Source organism: Mustela erminea, chromosome 17, assembly GCF_009829155.1.
Source record: "Mustela erminea isolate mMusErm1 chromosome 17, mMusErm1.Pri, whole genome shotgun sequence".
NCBI classification, from domain to species: Eukaryota; Metazoa; Chordata; class Mammalia; order Carnivora; family Mustelidae; genus Mustela; species Mustela erminea.
This window is the reverse complement of record NC_045630.1, coordinates 32,879,712-32,903,116: the sequence shown is the minus strand read 5'-3', so window position 1 is coordinate 32,903,116 and position 23,405 is coordinate 32,879,712. Positions and strand designations below refer to the sequence as shown.

Here is a 23,405-nt window from a genome sequence, read left to right as displayed (position 1 = left end):
ATTCATGGCATAGCTATGATTCATGGTGGGGAAAAGATGCTCAAGGTAGAGAACTACTCTCCCTCTTCTCAGTGCGGCTTCCCTAATGGAGACCCACATACACATAGTCCAGCAAATGTATACCACTGAGTGTGAATAGCCCAGCTCACACATTCTAGAATATGGTTTTACTTCATTTATCCCTTGTACTCAAGTCTCAGCTCCTATCCTCACCAGTTGAATAAGGGGAATGCCCTAAAAGCTAGGTATGTTTCTCATTTTCCAGCAGTTTCCATGGGGCTCTCTCCCAACACTCTATTGCAAGAAATATTTATTTTGATCCTTGTCACATCTCCTCTTTAATTTATCCAATACCAAGCTCTCAAGAATCTGATACCATCGTTTTAAATGAGTCTCCACAGAGCAATGGAAGGAGATGCCAGAGCATAGTAGGCTGAGCAAAAGGGAATAGAAGATCCAACTCCCAGCCTCACATCACAGGCTATCAGAACACACACTCATTATCACTTTTTTTTAATTAAAAGATTTTATTTATTTATTTGACAGACAGAGATCACAAGTAGGCAGAGAGGCAGGCAGAGAGAGAGAGAGATAGAGAGAGAGAGAGGGAAGCAGGCTTCCTGCGGAGCAGGGAGCATGACGCGGGGCTCGATCCCAGGACCCTGAGATCATGACCCGAGCCGAAGGCAGCAGCCCAAACCACTGAGCCACCCAGGCGCCCCTCATTATCACTTTTTGCACGGATGCTTTCTCCCCTCATTCCTTGAAGTTCTAGTTTCCACCTCACAACAACCTTCTCTGCTCTTACCCCTGTCACAGTCCCTAGACTCACAGAAGTTAAGGAAATTATACAGGCTGGAGGTGGGTATTTGGGTGAGTGACAGTGGGGGGGAGAGTGGAGGTTGAGTTAAGTTACCCGATGATGTTTTCATCATCTGCTAAGAGAAGGAAGGAGAACAGAGATGAATGTAAGATGGAGTAGATGGCTTGAGGTGAACAAACAGATTAATTTAGAGGAATGAAAACAGTACTGATTATGAATGAATAAAAGATACTGAACAGCATCCCAGTTCTGGGTATGTATCCAAAAGGATTGAAAGCAATGTCATGAAGAGCTATTTGCACAACACTGTTCATAGCAGCATTCTGCACAAAAGCTGGAAAGTGCAAACAGTCCACATATCCATTGATAGATGAGTGAACTGAATGTGGTCTATACATGCAGTGGAGTATTATCCAACCTGAAAAAAAAAAAATTCTTCCACAGGCTTCAGTATGGAGAAACCTTGAGGACATTAGGCTAAGTGGTATAAACCAGTCACAGAAGGACACTGTATGATTCCACATATATGAGCTATTTAAAGTAGTCAAGTTCATAGAGACAGGAAGTAGAATGGCGGCTGCTGGTTGAGGGCTGGAGGGAGTGGGGAATGTAGAGTTAGTGTTTAATGGATATAGCATTTCAACTTTTTAAGATGAAAAAGTTCTGGAAATCTGTTGGACAACAATGTGAATATACCTAACGCTTCTGAACTGTACACTTAAAAAATGGTTAAGATGGTAAATTTTATGTTCTGTATATATTTTAAAAACTCAAAGATGCCAAACAGAATAGTCTAGGAGAAGATGGTGAGAGAAATTTATGGTAGCCAGTGAGCAAGATTTTATTTTCTCAATAGTATAAATGGTAGACCAAGGAAAATTGGCATTCGGATTTTGACAGTGGTGGAGAAGGGCTGGGGAAAGGTGTTGGGTGGACAGATAGAAAAGAAAAACTTGATGATGAGGGAACTGAGTTTGTGGGTTGAGAACTGGCTGAAACAACGAAGTGGTGAGATCCAGAATGCATAAATGTTAAATGAGGAACTCTAAAAACCCTCACTAAATGGAACTGAAATAAAAACATAGAAGTTAAAACCCTAAGAATTCATGCACTGTAGCATAAAAAAATCACATAAGGCAAGTGTTTTGTTAAGAGATCAAATTTATTTGAGTCACTGCTATACAGATTTTTAAAGGAACCAAAGCTCTGATAGAACTGCCAAAGAAGTCTCCAAAGCCTGCATCTGTACACCAAAACTGTACAATTAAAACTTGACTCTCATAATGGAAAAAATTGTGCAAATTATAATTACTGATTAGGGAAAAGGCAACATATATATTGTGGGGGGAAAAAACCTGTCAAACCAAGTGGAAATGAAAGAGAAATATTCAGCCATATGAGAGCAAGATGCTATGATTAAAATAAAATTAGACTTCTCAACGAAAGTATTTCATAACAACATGAAATATTCTCTACTTGGCTCAAATGATTAAAACCACACTACAACCCGAAGAGTGTGATAACAGTAAGTATACTGATTGCATAAGAAGAGTGGAGACAGAGGACAGCTTTCTAGCGCCTTCCTTAAAATGGTGTTATTTTGGAGTTACGGGTTTATAGCTATAGCCTGATGTCAGGCATATTGTGGGTGAGGCTTCAGAAAGTCCTTGAAGAGCATGTGGTGGTGAAACTGGGCTCCCATCTTTACTATCAAGTGAACTTTCTTCATTCTGCTTGAGAATAACTGCATTTGGGAAATTATAGTTATGAAGTCATTTCACTGATGCTGAGGCCATACGCCTAGACTTGCTGAGATGAAAATGGTTTCTTCCCAACCAATGTTCTAAACAATAAGGCACACTGAAAGAGAGAGTTTCTGTTCAGGAGGCAGCACGAAGGGCAGGGGTGTAACTCAAAGTTTAAATAATGACAGCGTTCACTTTTTCTATGTACCAACTCTAAGCGCCATAACCAATAGAGCATTGAGCCTCTTAGAAGATATATTTTTTTAAAGAGGCCCCTTTCTTCAGGTAACATGATCTGAAGCAAATAATAAAGTTTATATTGATAAATACAAAGAATAATAAATGAGGGAGAAATCGAAGCAAGAGTTGCATTCTAACTCATGCATTCATTCAACAAGTATTTAAGTACTAGCATTATTTTGGACGCCCCCGTGGTTTGGGTTTATACATCACTCTGGCCTGGTCTCCCCTGTTCTCTTTTGTTTTTCTATAACTCCCCAGCACCAGGCGATCTTTTCTTCCTCAGCAACCACAGCAGTTTTTCTGTATCTTGTTTGTGGTAATTATTCTTACACTATGACATGTAGTGTCTTTTTTTTTTTTTCTGTATCAAAATAAGTTCCAGGAGGACAGAGGTGGTATCTTTATACTTTATAGACTATGTAAGAGAAAGCAGTTTGAAGACAGATTTGAGCTTGAATTCAAACCTTTGACTATTACTGATTCTGAGACTGTGGCCAATAGGTTAGCTTTGGTTCTCATCTTGGATGTTATATGCTCACCTTGGGCTAATACCTTTCACTGCGGTAATGAGGGCCGACGCAAGGCAGGAGGGAGGCTCAGCACAATGCCTGGGCATGGCAGACCTCCAAACGCTCACCCCCACTCCTCCTGGGGACATCAGGGGACCCTTCATGTTGTCAGTCCTGTTTTCTATACTCCTCATCATTCAGTCTTCAACCCCCATGGTGACTCTTTAGTGCCCTCTCCTTTCTCCTTAAATCCCTACCATCTCCTTTCCCAATCTTCCTTTCAGGTGACTGTTTTTCTTTCTAGACACTGAGCAAACAGGGTGGTCAGAAGAGAACTTTCCTCACATGCATTTGCCATCACGGCTTCCCCCTGCCTTTGTCTATGCCCGCATCTTCTGCCTTCTCTCCTGTTAGGGAGGCCACACTCTGATCTAAGCTCTGCCTCTCCAGCTGGAGCATTTGATCCCCTCCCTTCTTGCCTACCCAGATGTTGCTCCAGCAATTCTTCCTTTTCCTTCCTGTCATCATTCCTCACTTCCTAGTAGATCATTCTCATCAGCGTATGGAAATGGAGGCCTGACTGCCAATTCTCCATTTTTAATGGATAGTTCTTTTGATCTTACTTGTTAGTCTTGCCATCTGTTCCCTTTTCCATGCCTCTTTGTAGAAAACCTCTTTGAAAGAGGAGTCTATAGTTGAGATCACTAATTTATCTCCTTTCATTCTCTCTTAAGCTGACCTCAATCAGGAGTTTGCCTCCTTACTATTCACCGGAATCATTCTTGTCAAGTTCACCAACAAATCCTGAGCTGCTAAACACAGTGGTCAGCGTTCACTACTGCTCTTGGTCCATCAGCAGCATTTGACAGAGTTGATCACTCCCACCTCCTTAAACGTCATCCTTCACATGACTTCTACCACACCATGCTCTTGGATGCTTCCCCTAGATCAGAGGCTGCTTCTTCACCCCTTGGTTGGTTCCTTCTCATACTCCATGTCTTCTGATGTGGAAGGACCCAAGGCCTGGCACATGGACCTTTTCTCTAACCCTTCTCATCCCCTTGTTCATCTTATTTGATCTCATTATTACATGCATCCATATGCTGACAAAGCCCATATCTATGTCCTAAGACCCATTCTCTGAAATAGACTTGTACATCCAACTACCTTCTTGATACTTCTCCTTGGATAGCTATTAGATATCTCATTTCTAACATCTCCAAAGTGAAACTTCTGCTTTTTTTTCCCTAATCTTGCCTTTTCACATTGTCAGTCATCATAATTAATCATGATTCCATCCTTCCGGTCAGCAGACCAAAAAACCCTGCCATCATTACTGCTTCCTGCCTTACGACTGTCAGCAAACCTCCTGTCACTACCTTAAAGACACATGCAGAAACTGACCTCTTCTCATCAGCCTACTTGTGGCTACTCACAACTTCTTACCTAGATTATTGTGATCAAGTCTTCATTGGCTCCTGAGGTTCCACCTTGGGTTTCCTACACTCAGTTCTTTACACAGCAGTTAAGGTGATCATTCTCCTCTCTGCCTAAAACCATCCTTTGGTTTCCATCTCAGAATACACACCAAGCTCATTATAATGACCTAGCATACTCTATATGATGAACCTTGTTCTCCTCCTCCCTTTACCTCTCTGCCTTTATCCCTGCCCCTCTCTCCCTTGGTCAGTCCATACTAGGCCATACTGGTCTCCTTGCTGTGCCTCCAACACAACAGGCGCACACCACCTTATGGTCTCTGCACCTGCTGTTCTTTCTTTCTGGGATGTTCTTCCACTACCAGTAAGGCTAACTCCTTCCTTCATCCTAGTCTTTGCTCAAATGCCATTTTATTAGTGAGGGCTTCTCTCCCAACTTCTCTAGCTCCTTCTCCTGCTTTATTTCTCTTCAAAACACGTATCATCTTTTTAATTTTATTCTTAATTATTATGATAGGTATTTAGTATTTGCTGAATGGATGAATGAATTAAAAAAACAGGGACATTAATTGGCACTATGAAGTAGATAAGTTAATAAACTCTGTGCATGATTACCAAAGATGTGTGGAACAGAACCATATATATTTAACACTATGAAAATTAGTAAATATAAATTGGAGACATTTTGACATAAAAATGAATAAAAATACTTCAACTTCATTAGATACCAATTTGTCTTCTGATTAGCTTGCTGGGTTGTATGGATCAATAGAGTATACTTCCCGTGTTTCTAAATGAAGATCTCCTTCTTTAGGGATTCGATTTGTATAATAATTGCTGGATGGAAAAAGGAAAAAAAGTAAACTCTTTACTTATTGGCCATAATCACTACAAATAGGTCACAGTTGTTTGTTTTCCATAATTCCTATCACATGATAACTAAATACTTCTCATGAATAATTCATTTTGTTATCATGTAAGATAATTACTATAACCCCTATTATTTGGAAAGGCCCATAAAAATAATTTACTAGGATGCCAAGTGTCCAAGTCAGAAGCTGATACTAGGTAGCTTTACCTCAGATCCAAGACCTTCAGGGATTTAGAACCATGAGCCTCAGCTTGAAAAATAAATCAAAAAGAAGCTTTTATTTTAGGATATGACTACAAAATTACCTTTTGGGGGACATAGTCTTCCAATCTGATTTAAAGGGAAGTTTTTATATTTGATGTTAAATTCAGAATCCTTACTTAGACTGATAGCACTAAAAGCTTGAAATAGTTTTTAAGAGGACAATTTTACTTTTACTCCTTGAAAGCCCACAAGCTTTACTGTGCTTCTAAAACCACTTAGCCAAAATGAGCAAGAGAAAATAAAATGCAATTACACTATCATGTAGAACTCTGAAATAAGGTATTACAAAATTACTGAAGAAGAAAGATTTCTGCTAAGGGTACTTAGAGTATGTTGCTCATATATATTTAAAAGGTCAGCTTATAGGTAGGTTATAAGCAGTGTGCGTTAAGAGTGGTGTCTCCCCAATGTTTGGGTGGCTTTTAAACATATCTTGTTACTTAGACAAATTTCTCAGTGACTCTCATCTCATTTATAGAGAGTATTTAAGGCGGCTCAAGTATCTATATCAACTATCAGAAAACCAATTGAAATCAGTTACGAACTGGAAATAAAATGAGTAAGTAAAGCTTAGGAATGTACCTTAACATACATGTTTAGTTTGTATCAATGGAGGCAATTAAATATAGTACTTGATATAATCCTATTTGTAAACTTAATAATCTGCCAAGAACATCAAATTATTTGAGCTCATAGGCATTCCTAAAGTTTGCCAGTTTCCTACATGTGTATGCCTTTGACAACAAACTTAGTAGCATAAAGGAAAGAGATAGAGACCGCATTTTCTATTTATTTAAATTTTTAGTAACTTAGCTAAAATTATCCTCTGACTTCCTGTGAGGAAACCCATGTAAATGGCATCCCTTTTTTCTTAAGACCCTCTTCTTCCTTGAATTCTATGAAAATCCTCCTTCCGCATTCTCCTCCTACCTCTGACTATTCCTTCCCTCGCCTCTCTTTTAAGCATTACTGTCCTTCTGACAACTGTTCTCATCCCTATTTTCACCTTTTTTGTGTTTCTTGGTCCCAAGGCTTCAAATGTGAGTTAAATATTGCCTACCTGAGCCCAGGCTCCCCTCCTGAGTCCTACATCGTGGGTGCCCCAAAGTAAGAGGGCAGAACTGAACTCATCTTTCTCTACAAAACTGTCCCTCTCCTCTTTTTGGTGTACCACCGGCTCCACTCCACACAAGTCATTCCACTCTTCTTAATAGGGACGATACCTCTTGATCCCCATCACTGCTGCTTTGTTGAAAGCGCAGTCCAGCCCCTCCTCTTGAAAATACCTATCTAGACATATTATTACTTTGCTTAAGATCCTACAGGACAAACACCAACTCCGTGTCATGGCATACAAGGTTTTGATGATCTAGCTCCTACCCATCTTTCTAGATTCCCCAGTGACTGTTAAATGAAACGTTAGTTCCATGGGATGTGAATGCATTATAGGAGAAAAAGAGTTCTGTGGTCCAATTAGCTTGGGGAACTCTGGTTTAAAAATAAAACCAAACATCTTTCTTTATTGTAGGACTTTAAATACACTCCTGGTCACTGTGAATCTTCATGAGAAAAATACTGCATGTAGTACTTCCCAATCTTATTTGCTCACAAAACACCCTTTTTTCCTGAAGTCTTTCACAAAATGAGGGTTATATGTTACATCACAAAACGAGGGTTATATGGTACATCTTTTTGTCAACACTACAGTCTAAAGCATATCATGAGTGTAGACCCTTCTAAGACCATTGTATTATAAGAACTACATAAGCAATCTGATGTAACTGTGATGGCCCCTGTGAATTGAGGCGCCCAGGTCTGGCGGGCTTAGAACAAACCCCTCAGGTTCACAGGTGCCATCATTACATAGTTTCAATGTAACCCCTTCCTGTATAATGTCTACACCAGGTGTTTTACAACCGTGAACAATGTGCCAGATGGCACTGATGGCACAAGCCAGGTGACCTGGCATGTTAAAATAATTTTGCTGGCATTTATGGGTGACCTGTTTGGGGTGAGATGACTTGGTCACCTCCCACTGGAAGTTACCTGAGACTTGGTAAAACTTCATCTAATCATCTCCCTAACACTAGCTTGTATAGAGAGATTCAAGAACCTGTGCATACAGAACATTCCCAGGTTGATTCCTGATGGTCTCATTTGCTAAAATGGCATCCTTTGCACTTATCAGAATGTTCTGACACAGGATTTATGGGTCAGAAGGGTCTTTTATGCCATCCCTACACCCAAATCTCTACCACCCTCTCCTACAGTCACCATCACATACAATTACATCAAATTGTTTACATAGTTCCTATAATACCTGATGGAAAGACAAGCCTTTGGGTCTTCACTAAAACTGCTCCTTCCACTTGGAATACTTTTTTCTCCTTGTCCACAGTATCTTGAAGCTTGCTTGAGATATTTCCTTCACTATAGAATTTTTTTTCTGATTAAAATTCCCCATTACTTGAGCACTTGCTTTGTGTACCCACCAAATACCACATGACCTACTATGGCAATACTACTTTGTAGATTAAAATGTTTAAAAAATTAATGTTTGGGGCACCTGGGTGGCTCAGTCTTTAAGTGTCTGCCTTTGGCTTGGGTCATGATCCCGAGGTCCTGGGATCGAGCCCCATGTCAGGGTTCCTGCTCAGTGAGGAACCTGTGTCTCCCTCTTCCTCTGCCCCTCCCCTCCTTGTGGGGTGTGTGTGTGTGTGTGTGTAGAATAAGTAAATAAAATAAAATAAATAAATAATTTTAAAAATCAATGTTAAAAATAGAAATATATATCTTATTTCTGCATAATAAAACACAATATAACAAAGCATAGAAACCTAGTAATATACTTAAGTAGTCATGAAAACAACAACCAAGTGAGAGAAAAGATTATTTCAAAAATAGAAAGGCCTCAGATGTTTCTGAATGGAACACATTACAGAAAAGATGTCAGTTTTGCACAGACTAATTTATAGACTTAAATGCAATCACTACATATGTTTTTTGGAAATGCCAAATGATTTTAAAAGATCACCTGGTTAGAACAAACAGAAGAGAATAGAAAGGAAAATCCTAAACAATTATAGCAAAGGAATTCTTGACCTACTATATAGTATGACTGTAGAAAGCTATATTAATTGAATATAAAGTAATTTGTGATGAAAGGAGAAATCAGTACAGCAGGAAGAGAAGTCCAGAAACACAACATATCAAAATATATTGATTATTTGACATATGGTCAAATTAGGACAAACTTCTTAGAAAGTCATTTGGCAATATTGATTAGGCATCTTAAATGCTCATATTCTTAACCTTAGTAATTCTAGAAATGGTACAGAAATAAGTAGATATAAAAAAATTTTATTCAACGGTGTTTCTTGTACCTTTATTATCAAAATAAATGCGGAAGCAACCCATAATTTTCATGATACAGAAATACATAGAACAATATACTATTATATAACTAAAAAGAAAACATAAAGATATAAGAGATGAAGGCAAATTTTAAAAAATTAAAGCAGGGACTGTCATTCCAAAATTCCAGTCAAAAAGAGAAAAAAGATAAAGAATATTTAAGATCAGATAAGAATATGCCAAAACACTTGCAGTTGTTACCACTGGGATTTTTAAGTTTTCAATTTTCTAGATTTTTAAAATATATGTCATCCAAATAAACATCATTCAAATAAAATAAGTGCTTAATATTTTTAAAGTTCTCACAGAGGGGGCTTCCTTCTATATGGCACAAGATTTCTTACTCTACACTATAACGGTCATGTTATATGACTTGTACTTCTGAGTTTAGTTTCAGGCAAGTAACCAAACCTTTTGTGCCCTTTGGTCAAGCATGCATTGAACTTACCGTTCTCTGTGTTTTAATATTGTGCATAAGGTGACACCAATCAAGAATACAAGAAGTACCGAACCTGCAGAAAGACCTAGAAATCAAAACAGCAAGAATCAAATGCCAGAAAATTGGGCCCTATATTCCTTTGAAGTGATTGTGGGGCTATTCCCAATGGTGGAGAAATTGTTATGGGACTTTATCCTTATCCTTTGTTAGCCATATAAATGTTACATTCCTAAATAATCATACTTGGGCTTAAGTTTTTTCTGATTCAGTCCAGTCCACATTTAATCTAAAGCACCAAGCATTTGATCACAGGGGCTGCAGTCAAAGTTCTCTTGAGCTTTTCTTTCCCTTTCAGTTTTATTAATAATATTCTCATTACTGGGGTGATATTAGGAGCTCAGGACACAAGGATCCCACGACTTGGCATAACAACATTTAACTCTCAGTTGGAAAATATATTTTGTTGCAGAATAAGATAGCTTATTTGATAGAACCAAATCATGCAAAAGACCAAAAGTTAACATAAACTCAACTTTCAATTGAAAAACTAGAGGTAAAAAAGAAAAAAGAAAAACTGGAAGTAGCTGGCTTTTTAAATAATTTATTCAACTCTATCCAAAAGTGTCTGTCTATAATATGAAGAGAGCCTTAGATATAAATATGAAAAGAGCCTTCATATTAAAAGAGCCTTAAGATAACAAAATGATAATTTCCTAGGAGTTAAAGTGAAAAGGAAAAATAAGAGACAGGATATAAGGCCTCAAATTTGATATATATATTTTTTATAAAACATCATTAGAAAATTAATTCAAATATTTAAGAAAACTTACCACTAAGAAGAGGAGCAAGTGAGGCTAAGGAGAACACAAAATCACAAAAATATTAGTCTAGTTGCATACTTCAGTGCAGCCCAAAGTCCCACGGTAATATCCCTAAAGACAACACTCAGCTTCTTTCTCTCAGAATCTCCTTAAAAAGATGTATTGAGGCCCTGGATTGCATGCACTCTTCCTTCATTTTATTATGTAACAATTCACTGGACATTTAAAAAAGTAACACTGTTAAGTTGGGCTAGTTCAGGAATGAAAAAGGCCAATACACTCAACTTTACAATCAGAGATTTCTCAGGTTAGAATGCAAGTAGTAGTAAACCTGTTACAACAGGTTGTTCACCATATTTTTTGGAGGCCCCTGTCAAATTGGTAAGTACTTATAAATAATCAAGTTTCAGCAATGGAAATCTCAGCAATGACCCCCTTCAAAATGTAAGATTAATAGCGCGACACCTTGTAAGTTAGTACTCCTCTCTATTTTCTTTTTTACTTCCCCAATCCTCAGAAAGTTTTCCTTTTTCTAGAATAAACCACTAACTTCAAATGAGTCCACTACTGTAGCACTGGTCACAGATCCACATCAGTTTAAAACCTAACACTGACAGATACTCCTAGCTCTCTTCTCTCCGGGGAGACAAGTATGAGCAGGGAAGACTTTCGCAGTTACATGGTGATCTGCAGACAGCCAGGGGTGGGTTCCATCCCTGATCGTCCTGACACTGGCTCTGGGGACTGCCTTCCAGGGTATATCCCTCTTCACACTCCACAACTGCACCATACTGATACATTTGCACACTTCACAACTGCACCATACTGATACATTTTCCCAGGCTCCAGACCCTTCTGGATTCCATTCATATACTCTGGGGAGCTACAGTTTACCTCTGAAATGAAAGGAATCAAATTGAAGCCAGGCCATATTTTAGCCTTTTCTCAAGGAAGTAGATACTTCCCTGAATGGAAAGGCTTAGGAAACCAATTTGGTTCATTCTCAGTAAGGAAAGCCTCGCTGTGATAACACAAAAGGACATTCTAGGCAGATTCCTTCTGTGACAACCGTCCATCTCAATTAGCTCTAGGTAATTTAAGCCAGACTTTCCTTCTCTGTGCTTTAGTTTCTAAACTAACAGTGTCGGATAATTTTAACAGCCTCTTAGAGAGTGGGTTATATTAAGAATTCTGAATGACGGTCTCATCTGCTCTACTATAACTATCCATAGATGAACGTACTTCCTCATTTATTTCTTTCGTCTCGAAGCACAGGAGGCAATAGTGGGAGGTTTTTAGATTTGAATCATGACTCTAGGACGTCCCCCACTGTGTGACTTTGGGTAGGTTACGGATCTCTCCGTGCTACAGAGACCTCATCTGTCATATAGGAATAATAACGGCACCAACTTCATCTGGTTCTCAAGAAGATTAATGAGACAATGCATGTAAAATATGTACCGTTTTTGGCTTTTGGTAAAAAGTGCTTGATGAATATTGGATATTAACTCGCTACCCCTATTTCATAGGCACTATGTTAAAGAAAATGAAGTTCTGAAGCCTTTATTAAAAAAATACCCATAATTCCACCACCACTTACAGAAAATACACTGACAAGATCATTGTGCTTTTTATCAGTATTTTGTCAAATGCACACTTAATGTAACTACAGCCACAGGTAAATTCAACCTGCATTTTAGTTGTTTAATTTGTATAAGTACTTCATTTTTCTATATTTAAAAGGCTACATAAGTGATCACTCCTCAGATAAGCTACACCCTAAGTCATTTTTTCTTATTTTGTGGTAGACTAATTAATGTATTCATCTAATTGAATCAATCCAATTAAATGCATTTAATTAAAGGATCCAATTAGTACATTTATTTGGCTCTTTTAAGTTGAAAGTACCTAACTCACTATCTATTTGGGAGAAACTCGATTTAAAAACAGGAGAATAATAGACACCACACCTTTACAATAAGGGGGCAGATTGGCTCCAGGTTCCCTCATGTGTGCAAAGAAGGAGTGCCTCTCCCACAAGCAGGTAGCCTTGGTCACAGCTGTACAGGACTGACATTCCAGGAGAGAATCGAGCTATATCTCCACCAGTATGATTTCCATTGGGTATCTTAAGTGGAGGCTGACATCCTAAGAAAGCTTAGACATCAATAAAAAAGGATCTTTAATTTAGCACAGAGGAACATATAACCAACACTGTCTGTGGGTGATAGCAATACTGAAAGAAGGTAGGAAACAAGCTAACTAATTGGTATCCAGAAATATTCATTCCACACAAATTTGCATTGCCTCCATATTTCATATGGGAGCTGAAGAACAATGTCAAAAGTAACATAATGAAACGTCAATGGTCGTGGCCCACGATTGTAATCTATCAGCTAATAGTATTTTTTTCTTTTCTCTTAAGATAGCAAAGAGTCTGTAGTTTAAGGGTCTCACACTCCAATGCCTTCAAGAACCAGAAAGTGAAGCCACCAAATATGACAAAGCAGAGACCATCCGTCCTAAAAATGGATGCCATTGCCTGGTTCAAGATATAGGTTTCTTGCAGGAAAACAAAGGGGGTCCCTCGCTGTATTACATATTCACTGTTTATCTTGAGCTGTGCAGATTCACTTCAGATGGGTTTCACTTAGGGTGAGGTGGGTTTGACTTAGGATGAGACTACTGTGCCAGCCAAAGGAAGCCATTCTGGTAAGCTGAATTCAGTTCTTGGGGCACCAGTTGGCAACCTCTGTTACAGATAGTTACCGACAAGAATAAAACTGCCAAATGATAAGTAAAATGAGAAGAAAGACAAATCGATGGGTTTGAAGGCCAACATTCCCCTCCGAAAACCCAAAGTTCTCTTTTTGACTGGTTTCACAGCCTTAAATATCCAATTATCAAGCAATATTATTGCCAAACACTTGCCCTCCCAAAAGTATGTGTGTTTTTTTTTTACTTCTAAATTAGTAAAAAGAATAAATATTAGAGACTCCATAAATTTGGAAGTTAACCATTATCTTCTCAAGTACTTTTGCTCAACACTCCTAGAAAGGGAAAGAAAAAAAAATCAGATGAGTGGACAAGGAAGGTATCTTGTAAAACAATGTGATTGCCTTTTACATGTTTTCTGTAGTTTGAATGGTCAATGCAGATTCAAAGCCCTTTTTCTTCATTCTGGGCAACACCCCATATTATATTCCTTAGAGTATCTTACCTTTTTTGTTTTTTTTTTAAGATTTATTTATTTATTTGACAGAGAGAGGGAGAGAGCACAAGCAGGGGGAGTGGCAGGCAGAGGGAGAAGGAGAAGCAGGCTCCCCGCAGAACAGGAGAAACCCAATGTGGGACTTGAACCCAGGACCCTGGGATCATGACCTGAGCCGAAGGCAGTTGCTTAACCAACTGAGCCACCCAGATGCCCTATCTTACCCTTCTTGATACAAGTCGGTACACCTGGCACCCATTTGTTATTGGTATGACATTTAATCACGTGACTGCCGTTCATGATGAAGCCAGGATTGCAGGCGACATATATTGTATCATTGTGGGAATATGAAGAACGAGTTTGGTTGAGCTGGTACCCATGCTTGACTTCTGGGCTAGGGCAGTGAATTACAGGAGGAGATTTTAAGCACTTTGGGAGAGGTTCAGTCCAAGACCCATGTACATCAGAATCACTTAGGCATCGTACATTTTTCTCTCCCAAAAGAGAGAATCCTTGGTCACATTCATAAGAGACTTCATTTCCATATAGAAAGGGTTCTGCCATCACGCCCCTGGGCCTTCCATTGTCAATCGTGGGTGGAGGCTGACAGTGAATTACTGCAGAAGAGATTTAGGAAATTCTGCTTCAGCTAGCACACCAAGGTGGACAGTCTTCAGTCAGGCAAAAAAGAAACTAGGCAACTGCACGTATGACACGTAACCATACAAAAATTTAGATTTTTTTTGAACCCAGATGATGCTTCGTTTAAAACAGTGTTATTAAATTCTCTATGTGAGTAATCCATATTCATTTCAAACAAATTCAGAAAACAAAGTATTAAGAAAGGAATAAATGTAGCTATGTTCCCATAAACTAGAAATATAGGCCATATATATATTTTTTTTTTCTTAAATCTTGAGCAGATGTATGGCAAATACTCCGTTCCTACTTGGCGACTTTTTTCCCCCAATGCCAGTGCTGACCAAACACAGAAAAATTTTTCTTATCTTTTGTACAATGAAATAGAACACATGCATTATTGAGGTAGTTATAAGGCTAGTTCTTCAGTGATCTTCCCTCTCTAACTCCCTACTGTCCCACCAATAATTTTTTTCTAACTTACCTTTACAAAGTGGAATCTTTTGGAACCAAACCCTATTCTCAGCATCTTGACACTTCTGATAAGTATGTCCAGTCAACTGGTACCTAGAGAGAGATTATAATGCATTTCTTCTTCCCAGCATCACATCTCTATAACCTAGCTTCCTCAAACCACAGATACAGGGGTCTTCTAAATAAGAGCTTTGGCAGACAAGAGCTAAAACTCTTGATCCTTCAAGCAAGAAGACTACTTTAGGCACAGAGTTTTCCACAGCAAAGCCATTTCCACATCAAGAAAGGACAGAAGAGAAAGATGTTAGTTAGACCTTTGGAACCCCACATTCTCTGTGAGTGTGATAATGAGGGATGTCTAGAGGGAGTCACCAAGACAAGTTGAGGACAGAATTAATGCACGAAATGAGGTGGAGATCCCTTTTCAGAATGGACCATCTCATACTCACCCATCTTGACAGGATGTATTAACTGGTATCACATGTGAATGAATGGGAGGCTCTTGAAAATCTTCTCTCACAGGTTGACATGGTGCTTCTAGAAAAGCGAAGTTTGAATTATTTATGCATGCCTGATATCACACAGAAAAACAACTCTGCAACTGAAAGTACCTTCACACTGAGGGGGAGAAAGACTCCAATTTCCTGAAGGCATACAGTGAATGGATTTGTTTCCCACAAGCAAGTAGCCAGGGTCACAGGTGTAGTCTACAGCCATCCCAGAGACAAAGGGGACCCTATTTCCACCTGTATGCCGACCATGATGGAGCCCAAGAGGTGGCTGGCAGCCTGAAGAGAAAACTCCCCACGTAAATACCAACAACAGCAACAAAAGGAATTTATACTCAAGAACATTAAGTATACAACATCTGACAGCAGACAATCTGCAGCTTTTAAACCAAAGACTATGAAGCTTTAATTACCAAATGTTTTCTGCTCTTTTGCAGGAACCAGGCACCTTTAAAAAGGTCCTCTCGAAAACCAAGAAACAGACTCTTAACTATAGAGAACAAACTGATGGTTGCCAGAGGAGAGGTGGGTGGGAGAATGGGTGAAATACATGATGGGGATTAAGAAGGGCACTTGTGATGAGCACTGGGTGTCGTATGGAAATTTTGAGTCACTAATATTACACTATATGTTAACTAACTGGAATTTAAATAAAAACTTGAAATAATAATTTAAAAAAAGGTCCTCTCATTATGTACCCTGAATAGATCCCTGATCAAGGGGGCATTTACATGAAGAACATATAAAAACCACATAGGACATTGATCACAGAATGGAAGAAATGGTATAGTAATCTGTGTACCTTTGCCTTTTTCTATGACTCTAGTTTTGGGATGGAGCTAATAAATAAGAATAAAGGAGTAAATACCTCATTTTCCCCTTTGGGTCTTTACCTTTTTCACAAACTGGTATTTTAGGATCCCAGGTGCCATCAGCTTTGCAACGAATCTGACTGCTGCCCTTCAGAGTAAATCCATGATGACACTTGAATGTCACACTGTCATTAGAGAAGTATGGGGCTTCCTTCCCAGATGTGTTGTATCCATTTTCCACCTGGGCAGGTACACACTGAACAACAGGGAGGGGAAGTTTGCAGACAGGAGCAGAGCCACTCCAGATACCCCTCTCTTGGTCATTGCTTGTACAATGGACGGTACTCTCCCCAATTAGGTTGAATTCCACTCCGCTCTCTGGCCCAGGGTTGCATGTGTAGGTGACCGTGGTTCCGTATGGAACATATTCTGAGGAACTCCCTGTGTGTGTCCCATCAGAGATGGCAGGAGGCGGTGGGCAGGTGATTTCTGGAGAGATGAAAATTTACTGTAGAATTCTGCTCCAGTATTACACACCAACGAGAAGAGACAGAGACATCAAAGAAGAGAAATGGAGACACCAAAGAAGAGAAATAGAGACACCAAAGAAGAAAAATGAAGCTGGTTACGAACCTGTAGTTATCAGGTTTCCTGGAGGATATGGATGAGTTCTGATGATAGGAGTTACATCAAAGCTCATTATGTATATAAAACTTGATTTAAACAGATATCATAGCAAAGATTTTTATAATGGAAATCTTGTTACAAGTGAACACGTGCCAAGTGATGGGTATGAAGGGGGGCATGGACTGCATGGAGCACTGCATGTTATATGCAAACAATGAATCATGGAACACTACATCAAAAACTAATGACGTACTGTATGGTGACTAATGTAACACAATAAGAAATAAATAAAAAATAAAGCGAAAAACCAAGTAGATAATAATTTCAAAAAAAATAAAAGTTAACATGTTCATCAGTATCATATTGTGAGGCAGTGAAGTCCAGTAGTAAATTGGTAATTAAAATCATTGTTTTTAAAAGAACCAATAAGTGAATAAAAGGCATGGGGGGTGGTAGAATTAAGCTTTTCTGAGTACCGTCTTTGTGCTGAAGTGATATGATAGGTTAGCCAAGAATCGCTGTCAATTGAGCATCTATGTTTGACAGGTAATTTTCTCATCTATGAAGGGGAGATAATACCATTTAATTTTAATAACATTGAAGTCTTGAGTCTCAGATTAACTTTCCAGATAAGAGGCTGGAATTTCCAAGAAGTTACATAAATTGCCCCAGCTCAAATTAAGCAAATCTGAGTTCAGATCCAACACTAATTCTCTTTCTCTCCACTAAACTACAGCATTCCCCCAATTAAGGATGGTGGCTCATATACTCATTATCCTCCTTATTCTTAAACTCCCAAATCACAAGAGAGAATTGGAAATACATTTAAATTGATTGGCATGCTATGAAGTAGAAAGTGGTGACAGCAGAAAAACAACAAAACCGTGCGACTAGAACTGTTGACAAAGTTAATCGAACAGAATCTAATCTTCGTATTCCCATAACACGGCCTCAAACAGAAATCTCCCAGGAAATGTGTACATCTCACACTGTGTCAGGTTCTCTGTTACTTTTGCTACTCACCTTCACATAGACGATTCTCCATAAACCAAGGAATCGCATCTTGGCACTTCTGATAAACACTCCCACCTAACCGGTACCTAGAGACAAAGAGTCATGTCATTTTGCCATTTGGAGACTACTTAAAGCAGACTCACCACTTTTAGGACAAGAAAAAATAGGGACAAATATGTAGCCAGCATCAGCACCACCCATCGATCGTGTTTCCATACACACAACCATAGCGCAATCAACCCTTCTGCGAATAAGTGACAAGGATATCTTTGAGATAAATGCAGACAACAGAGCTTGTAGTGCACACTAATAACCCAGACCTGGTTCAGGCTGAGACAGCACTCACTCACCCTTCATCGCAAGAAGGGTTAACATCTGGTCTAATAAATTGATCCTGCGGTTTGTTAAAGACTGGCTCTTCTACAGGTTCACACTCTGCCACTAAGAAAAGAGACCTGGATGAGAAATCAGCTCAAGGCAAACTCAAAACCATAAAATGTCTATATTCAAAGCCTGGCACCTTTGCATTGGGGGGCAGTGGGTGTCCACACCCCCTCAGGGGTGCAGTGGATGGATTCTTTCCCCACGAGCACATAGCCAGGATCACAGCTGTACTTTATAGATGTTCCTGGGTCAAAGCGGACCATGTGTCCATCTTCCTTCTGCCCATTGAGGATTTTAGGAGGGGCTTGGCACTCTGAAGGAAAAGAAAATTTTTCTTATATAAACAACAGAAAGAAACACGCAATTATCATTAATGTGTAGCTCAGTTTTGGATAATTTTAGATCAGCAGTTCATCTCTTTTTCATTTCTGCACTTAGGGTGCTGAAGACTTTGTTCAGTTCTAATTCTTCTCCTGTCTCCTCCTGTCTCCTCCTCCTCTTTTCTTCCTCTTCTTCTTCTTCTTCTTCTTCTTTTTTTTTAAAAGGAATCATCTCCTGTGTGTTTAATGGGATACATCCCTGGGGTGGGGACTTTGCTTTCTTCCCTTAAAAAAAATTACTATTGAGGGGCGCCTGGGTGGCTCAGTGGGTTAAGCTGCTGCCTTCGGCTCAGGTCATGATCTCAGGGTCCTGGGATCGAGTCCCGCATCGGGCTCTCTGCTCAGCGGGGAGCCTGCTTCCTCCTCTCTCTCTGCCTGCCTCTCTGCCTACTTGTGATCTCTCTCTGTCAAATAAATAAATAAATAAAATCTTTTTAAAAAATGACTATTGAAACAAACAGTATTTTTTTCCCCTAAAGAAAGAGGCAACTCTGTGATCCCTAAAGCTTTTCCTCCAAGGATACTCCCACACCACAAAATGAAGTAATAGTGATGGGGTGATGTTAAGAAAAGCTATATAACTTATATTCACTATACGTAGTAGAATTGGGGGGACTAGAAACTGGGTAAGTCCTGCTTAAATCCATAACCCTATCCTCTAACACTTAAAAAAAAATCAGTAGCACCTTCTCTGAGTATTGGAATACACACCCTTTTCACAGACTGGTGCCAATGGCTCCCATGTGCCTCGGGCAGTACATCGGATTGCCTTGCTGCCTTTCAGGGTGAAGCCATATGAGCAAGAAAATACCACAGTGTTATTATAGGAATATTGTTCTTTCTGCCCAGATGATATTTGGCCTCTTAGGATCTGGGGAGGTGGACACCGAACAGCAGAACTAGAAAGTTCACAGCTTGGGGCAGGGTCACTCCAGATCCCAGTCTTCTGACTGTTGGTGATACAATGGATAGTCTTCTTCCCAATAAGGTTGTAGCTCACTCCTTTCTCTGGGTCTGGGTCACAGGTATAAGTGACTGTGCTTCCATATGGAATATTCCCTGAAGAGCTTCCTGTAGGTCTTCCATTGAGAATAGAAGGAGGTGGCGGGCACAGAATTTCTAGAGAAATTAGAGAGAAATGACAAGACTGCAGTTATACTGCAAATGAAGAATGCCTCGAATGTTGCTGTACCATGGTGCCCTCCTAGGCTCAGGGACAGTGATACTTGAATCTGTAATATACAGATCAAGACAGCTATAGCAATATAATGTTAAAATTATGATTTAGAACTTTTTTCTTGAGTATATCTACCAGGGTGATCCTCTGATTTCTTCTACTGAATATACAATCCCCTTTTTGTGCCCCACCTGGCTGGCAAGTCTACAGAGCTTTCAGAGAAAGAAGAGCCTAAGAACCCTTTTTCCCTTGAGTAACCAGGGAATAAGAAGGTGGCCGAAGGTTGCTTTAGTGAAAGACCATACTCCTCCAGATGTCTATGTGAGATCTCTGCTCTATCAAATTCTGTATAGCAATGACTGAACAAAAAGCTTTTAGTTAAGCAAAGAGTGAAGTGTTCTGTTCAAGGACCAGGGTAGTCATTGCAAACCACAGTTTTCTAACCTACATTTGCATTCTGGCATCCTGGTCCAAGAAGCCTGCTGTCCAACAATTACACATTGACTGGAAGGTTGGCCTTGTAACCGATACCTGGAGACAGATGGGACTATTAAGCAGTAGCTGTTGCAGAGCAACGACCTCCACTTAAAATCCAAAGCAAATTCACATAACTGATGTGTATCAACCCCCTTCATAAGCATTCTCTCTACCAGCCTCACCGTAGGCTATCCCTGGATTCTCACAGAGGAGCCCTCGGCAGTTGTCACAGCTCACACCATGCACACATAAACGAGATGAACTAAATCTCCAAGGCCCTCCTGAAACTCACCCTTCATTACAGTCAAAGTTCACAGTTGCACCAACCCGAAGACTTGGAGGGCTCTTTATCCGTCCATTGAGAAATGGTCCTGGGGGTTCACACTCTGCCTCTAAGGAAATAAGTCAAAGATGAGAAAAGTGTGGCAAATAACAGAATAGCCCAAATTCTGTTTTTAAAATTTATTTATTTATTTGAGAGAGAGCATGCACATGAGTCAGGGGGGAAGAGCCAAGAGGGAGAGAGAGAGAATCTTGAGCAGGCTCCACAATCAGCATGGAAACAAACTTGGGGCTCAATCTCACAACACTGAGATCATGACTGGAGCTGAAATCAAGAGTCTGGGGCTTACCTGGCTGAGTCTGGGGCTTACGTCTTCAGGCGCCCCAGAAAAGTCCAAATTCTTTTTTTTTTTTTTAAGATTTTATTTATTTGACACACAGATAAAGAGTGAGATCACAAGTAGGCAGAGAGGCAGGCACAGAGCAGAGAGCCAAGCAGAGAGGCTGATGTGGGGCTCGATCCTAAAACCCTGAGATCATGACCTGAGCTGAAGGCAGAGGCTTAACCCACTAGCCGCCCAAGTGCCCCAAGAGTCCAAATTCTTAAAATTGGTTATAAGTGTAGGTACCTTTACATGTGGGAATAACAGCATTCCACTTTCCTGAAGACAAACATCTAATGGTCTTTTCTCCAACAAGCAAGTAACCAGGTTCACAACTATAAGTCACAGATAATCCTGGGGCAAAGAGGCCAAACCCCTCCCCTGTGTGAGATCCATTGGAGATGGCAGGAAGTGGTGGGCACTCCTGGGGGAAATCTTCATGCACACACATTAGGAAAAAGGCCATCAGATGATACATCCTTTGCAATCTAGTTTTTGACTTACACAGATCCAAATATATGACATATGATCTATGATAACCAGTCATCATTAATTTTCAACTCAGCTTTTTAAAGATCAGACAGGTGTGGCTTAAGTGTATATGTTTTATACCACAAATTGTACATTTTCATTTTTAGCTACATTAATTACATTTGCCTTTTAAAAAAATTTCAATTACCAAAAAAAGCTCATCTTCACCCATACTCTCCTCCTACTCATAGCCTATTCTCTGCACCAAAAGTAGCATATTACTATTTAGGGGGTCATTCTGCCAGACATTAGTAATATACCTTTTGGGGATCCTATATGTGATACATATATACACATATAGCACGTGTATGTACATGTACTTAATACATATTACTCTATGCCTTTTCTTTGCTTAATAATCGGTTTATATTTTTCCTTGTCAGTACATATAGATCTATCTAAATCTTTCTAAAGGTTTGTTTTCCATGGTCACCTCATTTTGTGACTCTCTTAAGACCTTCCCTACCTCTAATATTATAAACGTTTATAGATAGATCCTTTTTTTTCTAATGATTTGACAGCCATTTCAAGTTAATTGATTTAGAACTGATCGATACTGTTTTTTATTACAAAAACAGCTAATTTTGTCAAGTATATATATTGCCTGGCATATATATACACATATATATACACACATACACATATATATACATGTGTGTATATATATATATATGTGTATGTGTGTATATATATGCATGCCAGTCCCTGTAATTGAATAATTGAAATTCAGTTTTAGGTTTCAACAACAACATAAACCAAACCAAATGATAAGAAAATGGTTTTCTTTTGGGAAAATGAAAATGAGTGGCTCCTATTTTCAATGTTAATTGACCTGAAATGCTAGGACTTCCTAGGTGACTTGGACAATAGCGGACCACCTTACAAAATATTCATAGAGGCTGCAGATAACAGGGCATTGTTTCTGCCAGGATAGCCCAACAACTATTCAAAGATGAGCTTTAAATCCATTGGGTGTATTTTGCTATTAGATCCCACATTTCTTCTCAATTTAGCAGTAACCCAGATATATAATTTAAAACCATCTGATTGCCACATCCCAAACAACTCCAACCCCCAACCCTGTGAGACTTATTCCATTCAATTATCAGGTATGTTCCATCACGTTTTCCCATTATTTTTTATTCTACTGATGTTTGTTCAATGAACATTTACATCCTTCTAGGACTAAGTAAAAACAAGAAGCCATAATTTTCACCTTTTCCCTCCTTTCCACTCCCACCATTCACATATCTACATTGTTCTTCCTTCAAAACAAAAACTTGATCTGCAAAGAAATGCAAGGTTCCAGCCTCCCCACTTAGCTTTATGTTTTGTTTTTACTTACCACTCTCACAGGTGGGTAGTGGTGTTGGCCCCCAGGTTTTATTTGCTTGGCACCAAACAGATTTGTTTCCTTTCATGGTGAAGTTGGTATTACAGGTAAATGTCACAGAATCACCATGTCTGTATGGTGGTCTAGATTTTTTATCTCTGTATCCTCCTGGTACTATGGGCTCAGAGCAGAAAGAATTTCTATTATACAATTCACATACAGGAGCAGCTTTATCCCAGATTCCTTTCACTTGGTCTTTACTTATACAAAAAAGGCTTCTTTCTCCAATGAGGCAGAAGGCACCTACCCAAGAGTACCTTACCACAGTGTTAAGATATATGGGACCAGAAGAATAACTATTCCGACCATTTTTGATAGGAGGAGGAGGGCCACAAGAAATCCCTGAAAAGTAAACAAGGCATTATGTGGTCATACTAATTCTGACAATGAAAAGATTTAAATTTAGATGAAAGGTCCAAAAATAGGTCATGTCACTTTTTCAGAAACAGACTTAGAAATTTGTATGATTTATTTCTTACTCATAGTCTGTCCTTATCCCCAGCCTCTCAGGATCTTACCTCTCTCTCCCATCTGCAGCAAACAA

General features: G+C 39.3%; 1 protein-coding gene across 1 annotated transcript in view; it reads right to left on the bottom strand.

Annotated features, from left to right (window-relative positions):
- Nucleotides 1-1,964: 1,964 nt before the first annotated feature.
- Nucleotides 1,965-23,405, bottom strand: part of LOC116575705 (complement receptor type 2-like) — a 35,006-nt gene continuing 13,565 nt past the window's right edge. The window contains 20 exon segments of the mRNA XM_032317111.1: nucleotides 1,965-5,596; nucleotides 9,757-9,832; nucleotides 10,578-10,601; nucleotides 11,248-11,341; nucleotides 11,373-11,464; nucleotides 12,539-12,551; nucleotides 12,553-12,725; nucleotides 14,004-14,396; nucleotides 14,903-14,985; nucleotides 15,342-15,429; nucleotides 15,504-15,680; nucleotides 16,295-16,702; nucleotides 17,864-17,940; nucleotides 18,205-18,295; nucleotides 18,375-18,551; nucleotides 19,330-19,737; nucleotides 20,244-20,326; nucleotides 20,565-20,664; nucleotides 21,184-21,372; nucleotides 22,814-23,203. Coding sequence (XP_032173002.1) covers nucleotides 5,503-5,596; nucleotides 9,757-9,832; nucleotides 10,578-10,601; nucleotides 11,248-11,341; nucleotides 11,373-11,464; nucleotides 12,539-12,551; nucleotides 12,553-12,725; nucleotides 14,004-14,396; nucleotides 14,903-14,985; nucleotides 15,342-15,429; nucleotides 15,504-15,680; nucleotides 16,295-16,702; nucleotides 17,864-17,940; nucleotides 18,205-18,295; nucleotides 18,375-18,551; nucleotides 19,330-19,737; nucleotides 20,244-20,326; nucleotides 20,565-20,664; nucleotides 21,184-21,372; nucleotides 22,814-23,203 — 3,230 coding nt within the window. The 3' untranslated portion in view covers nucleotides 1,965-5,502.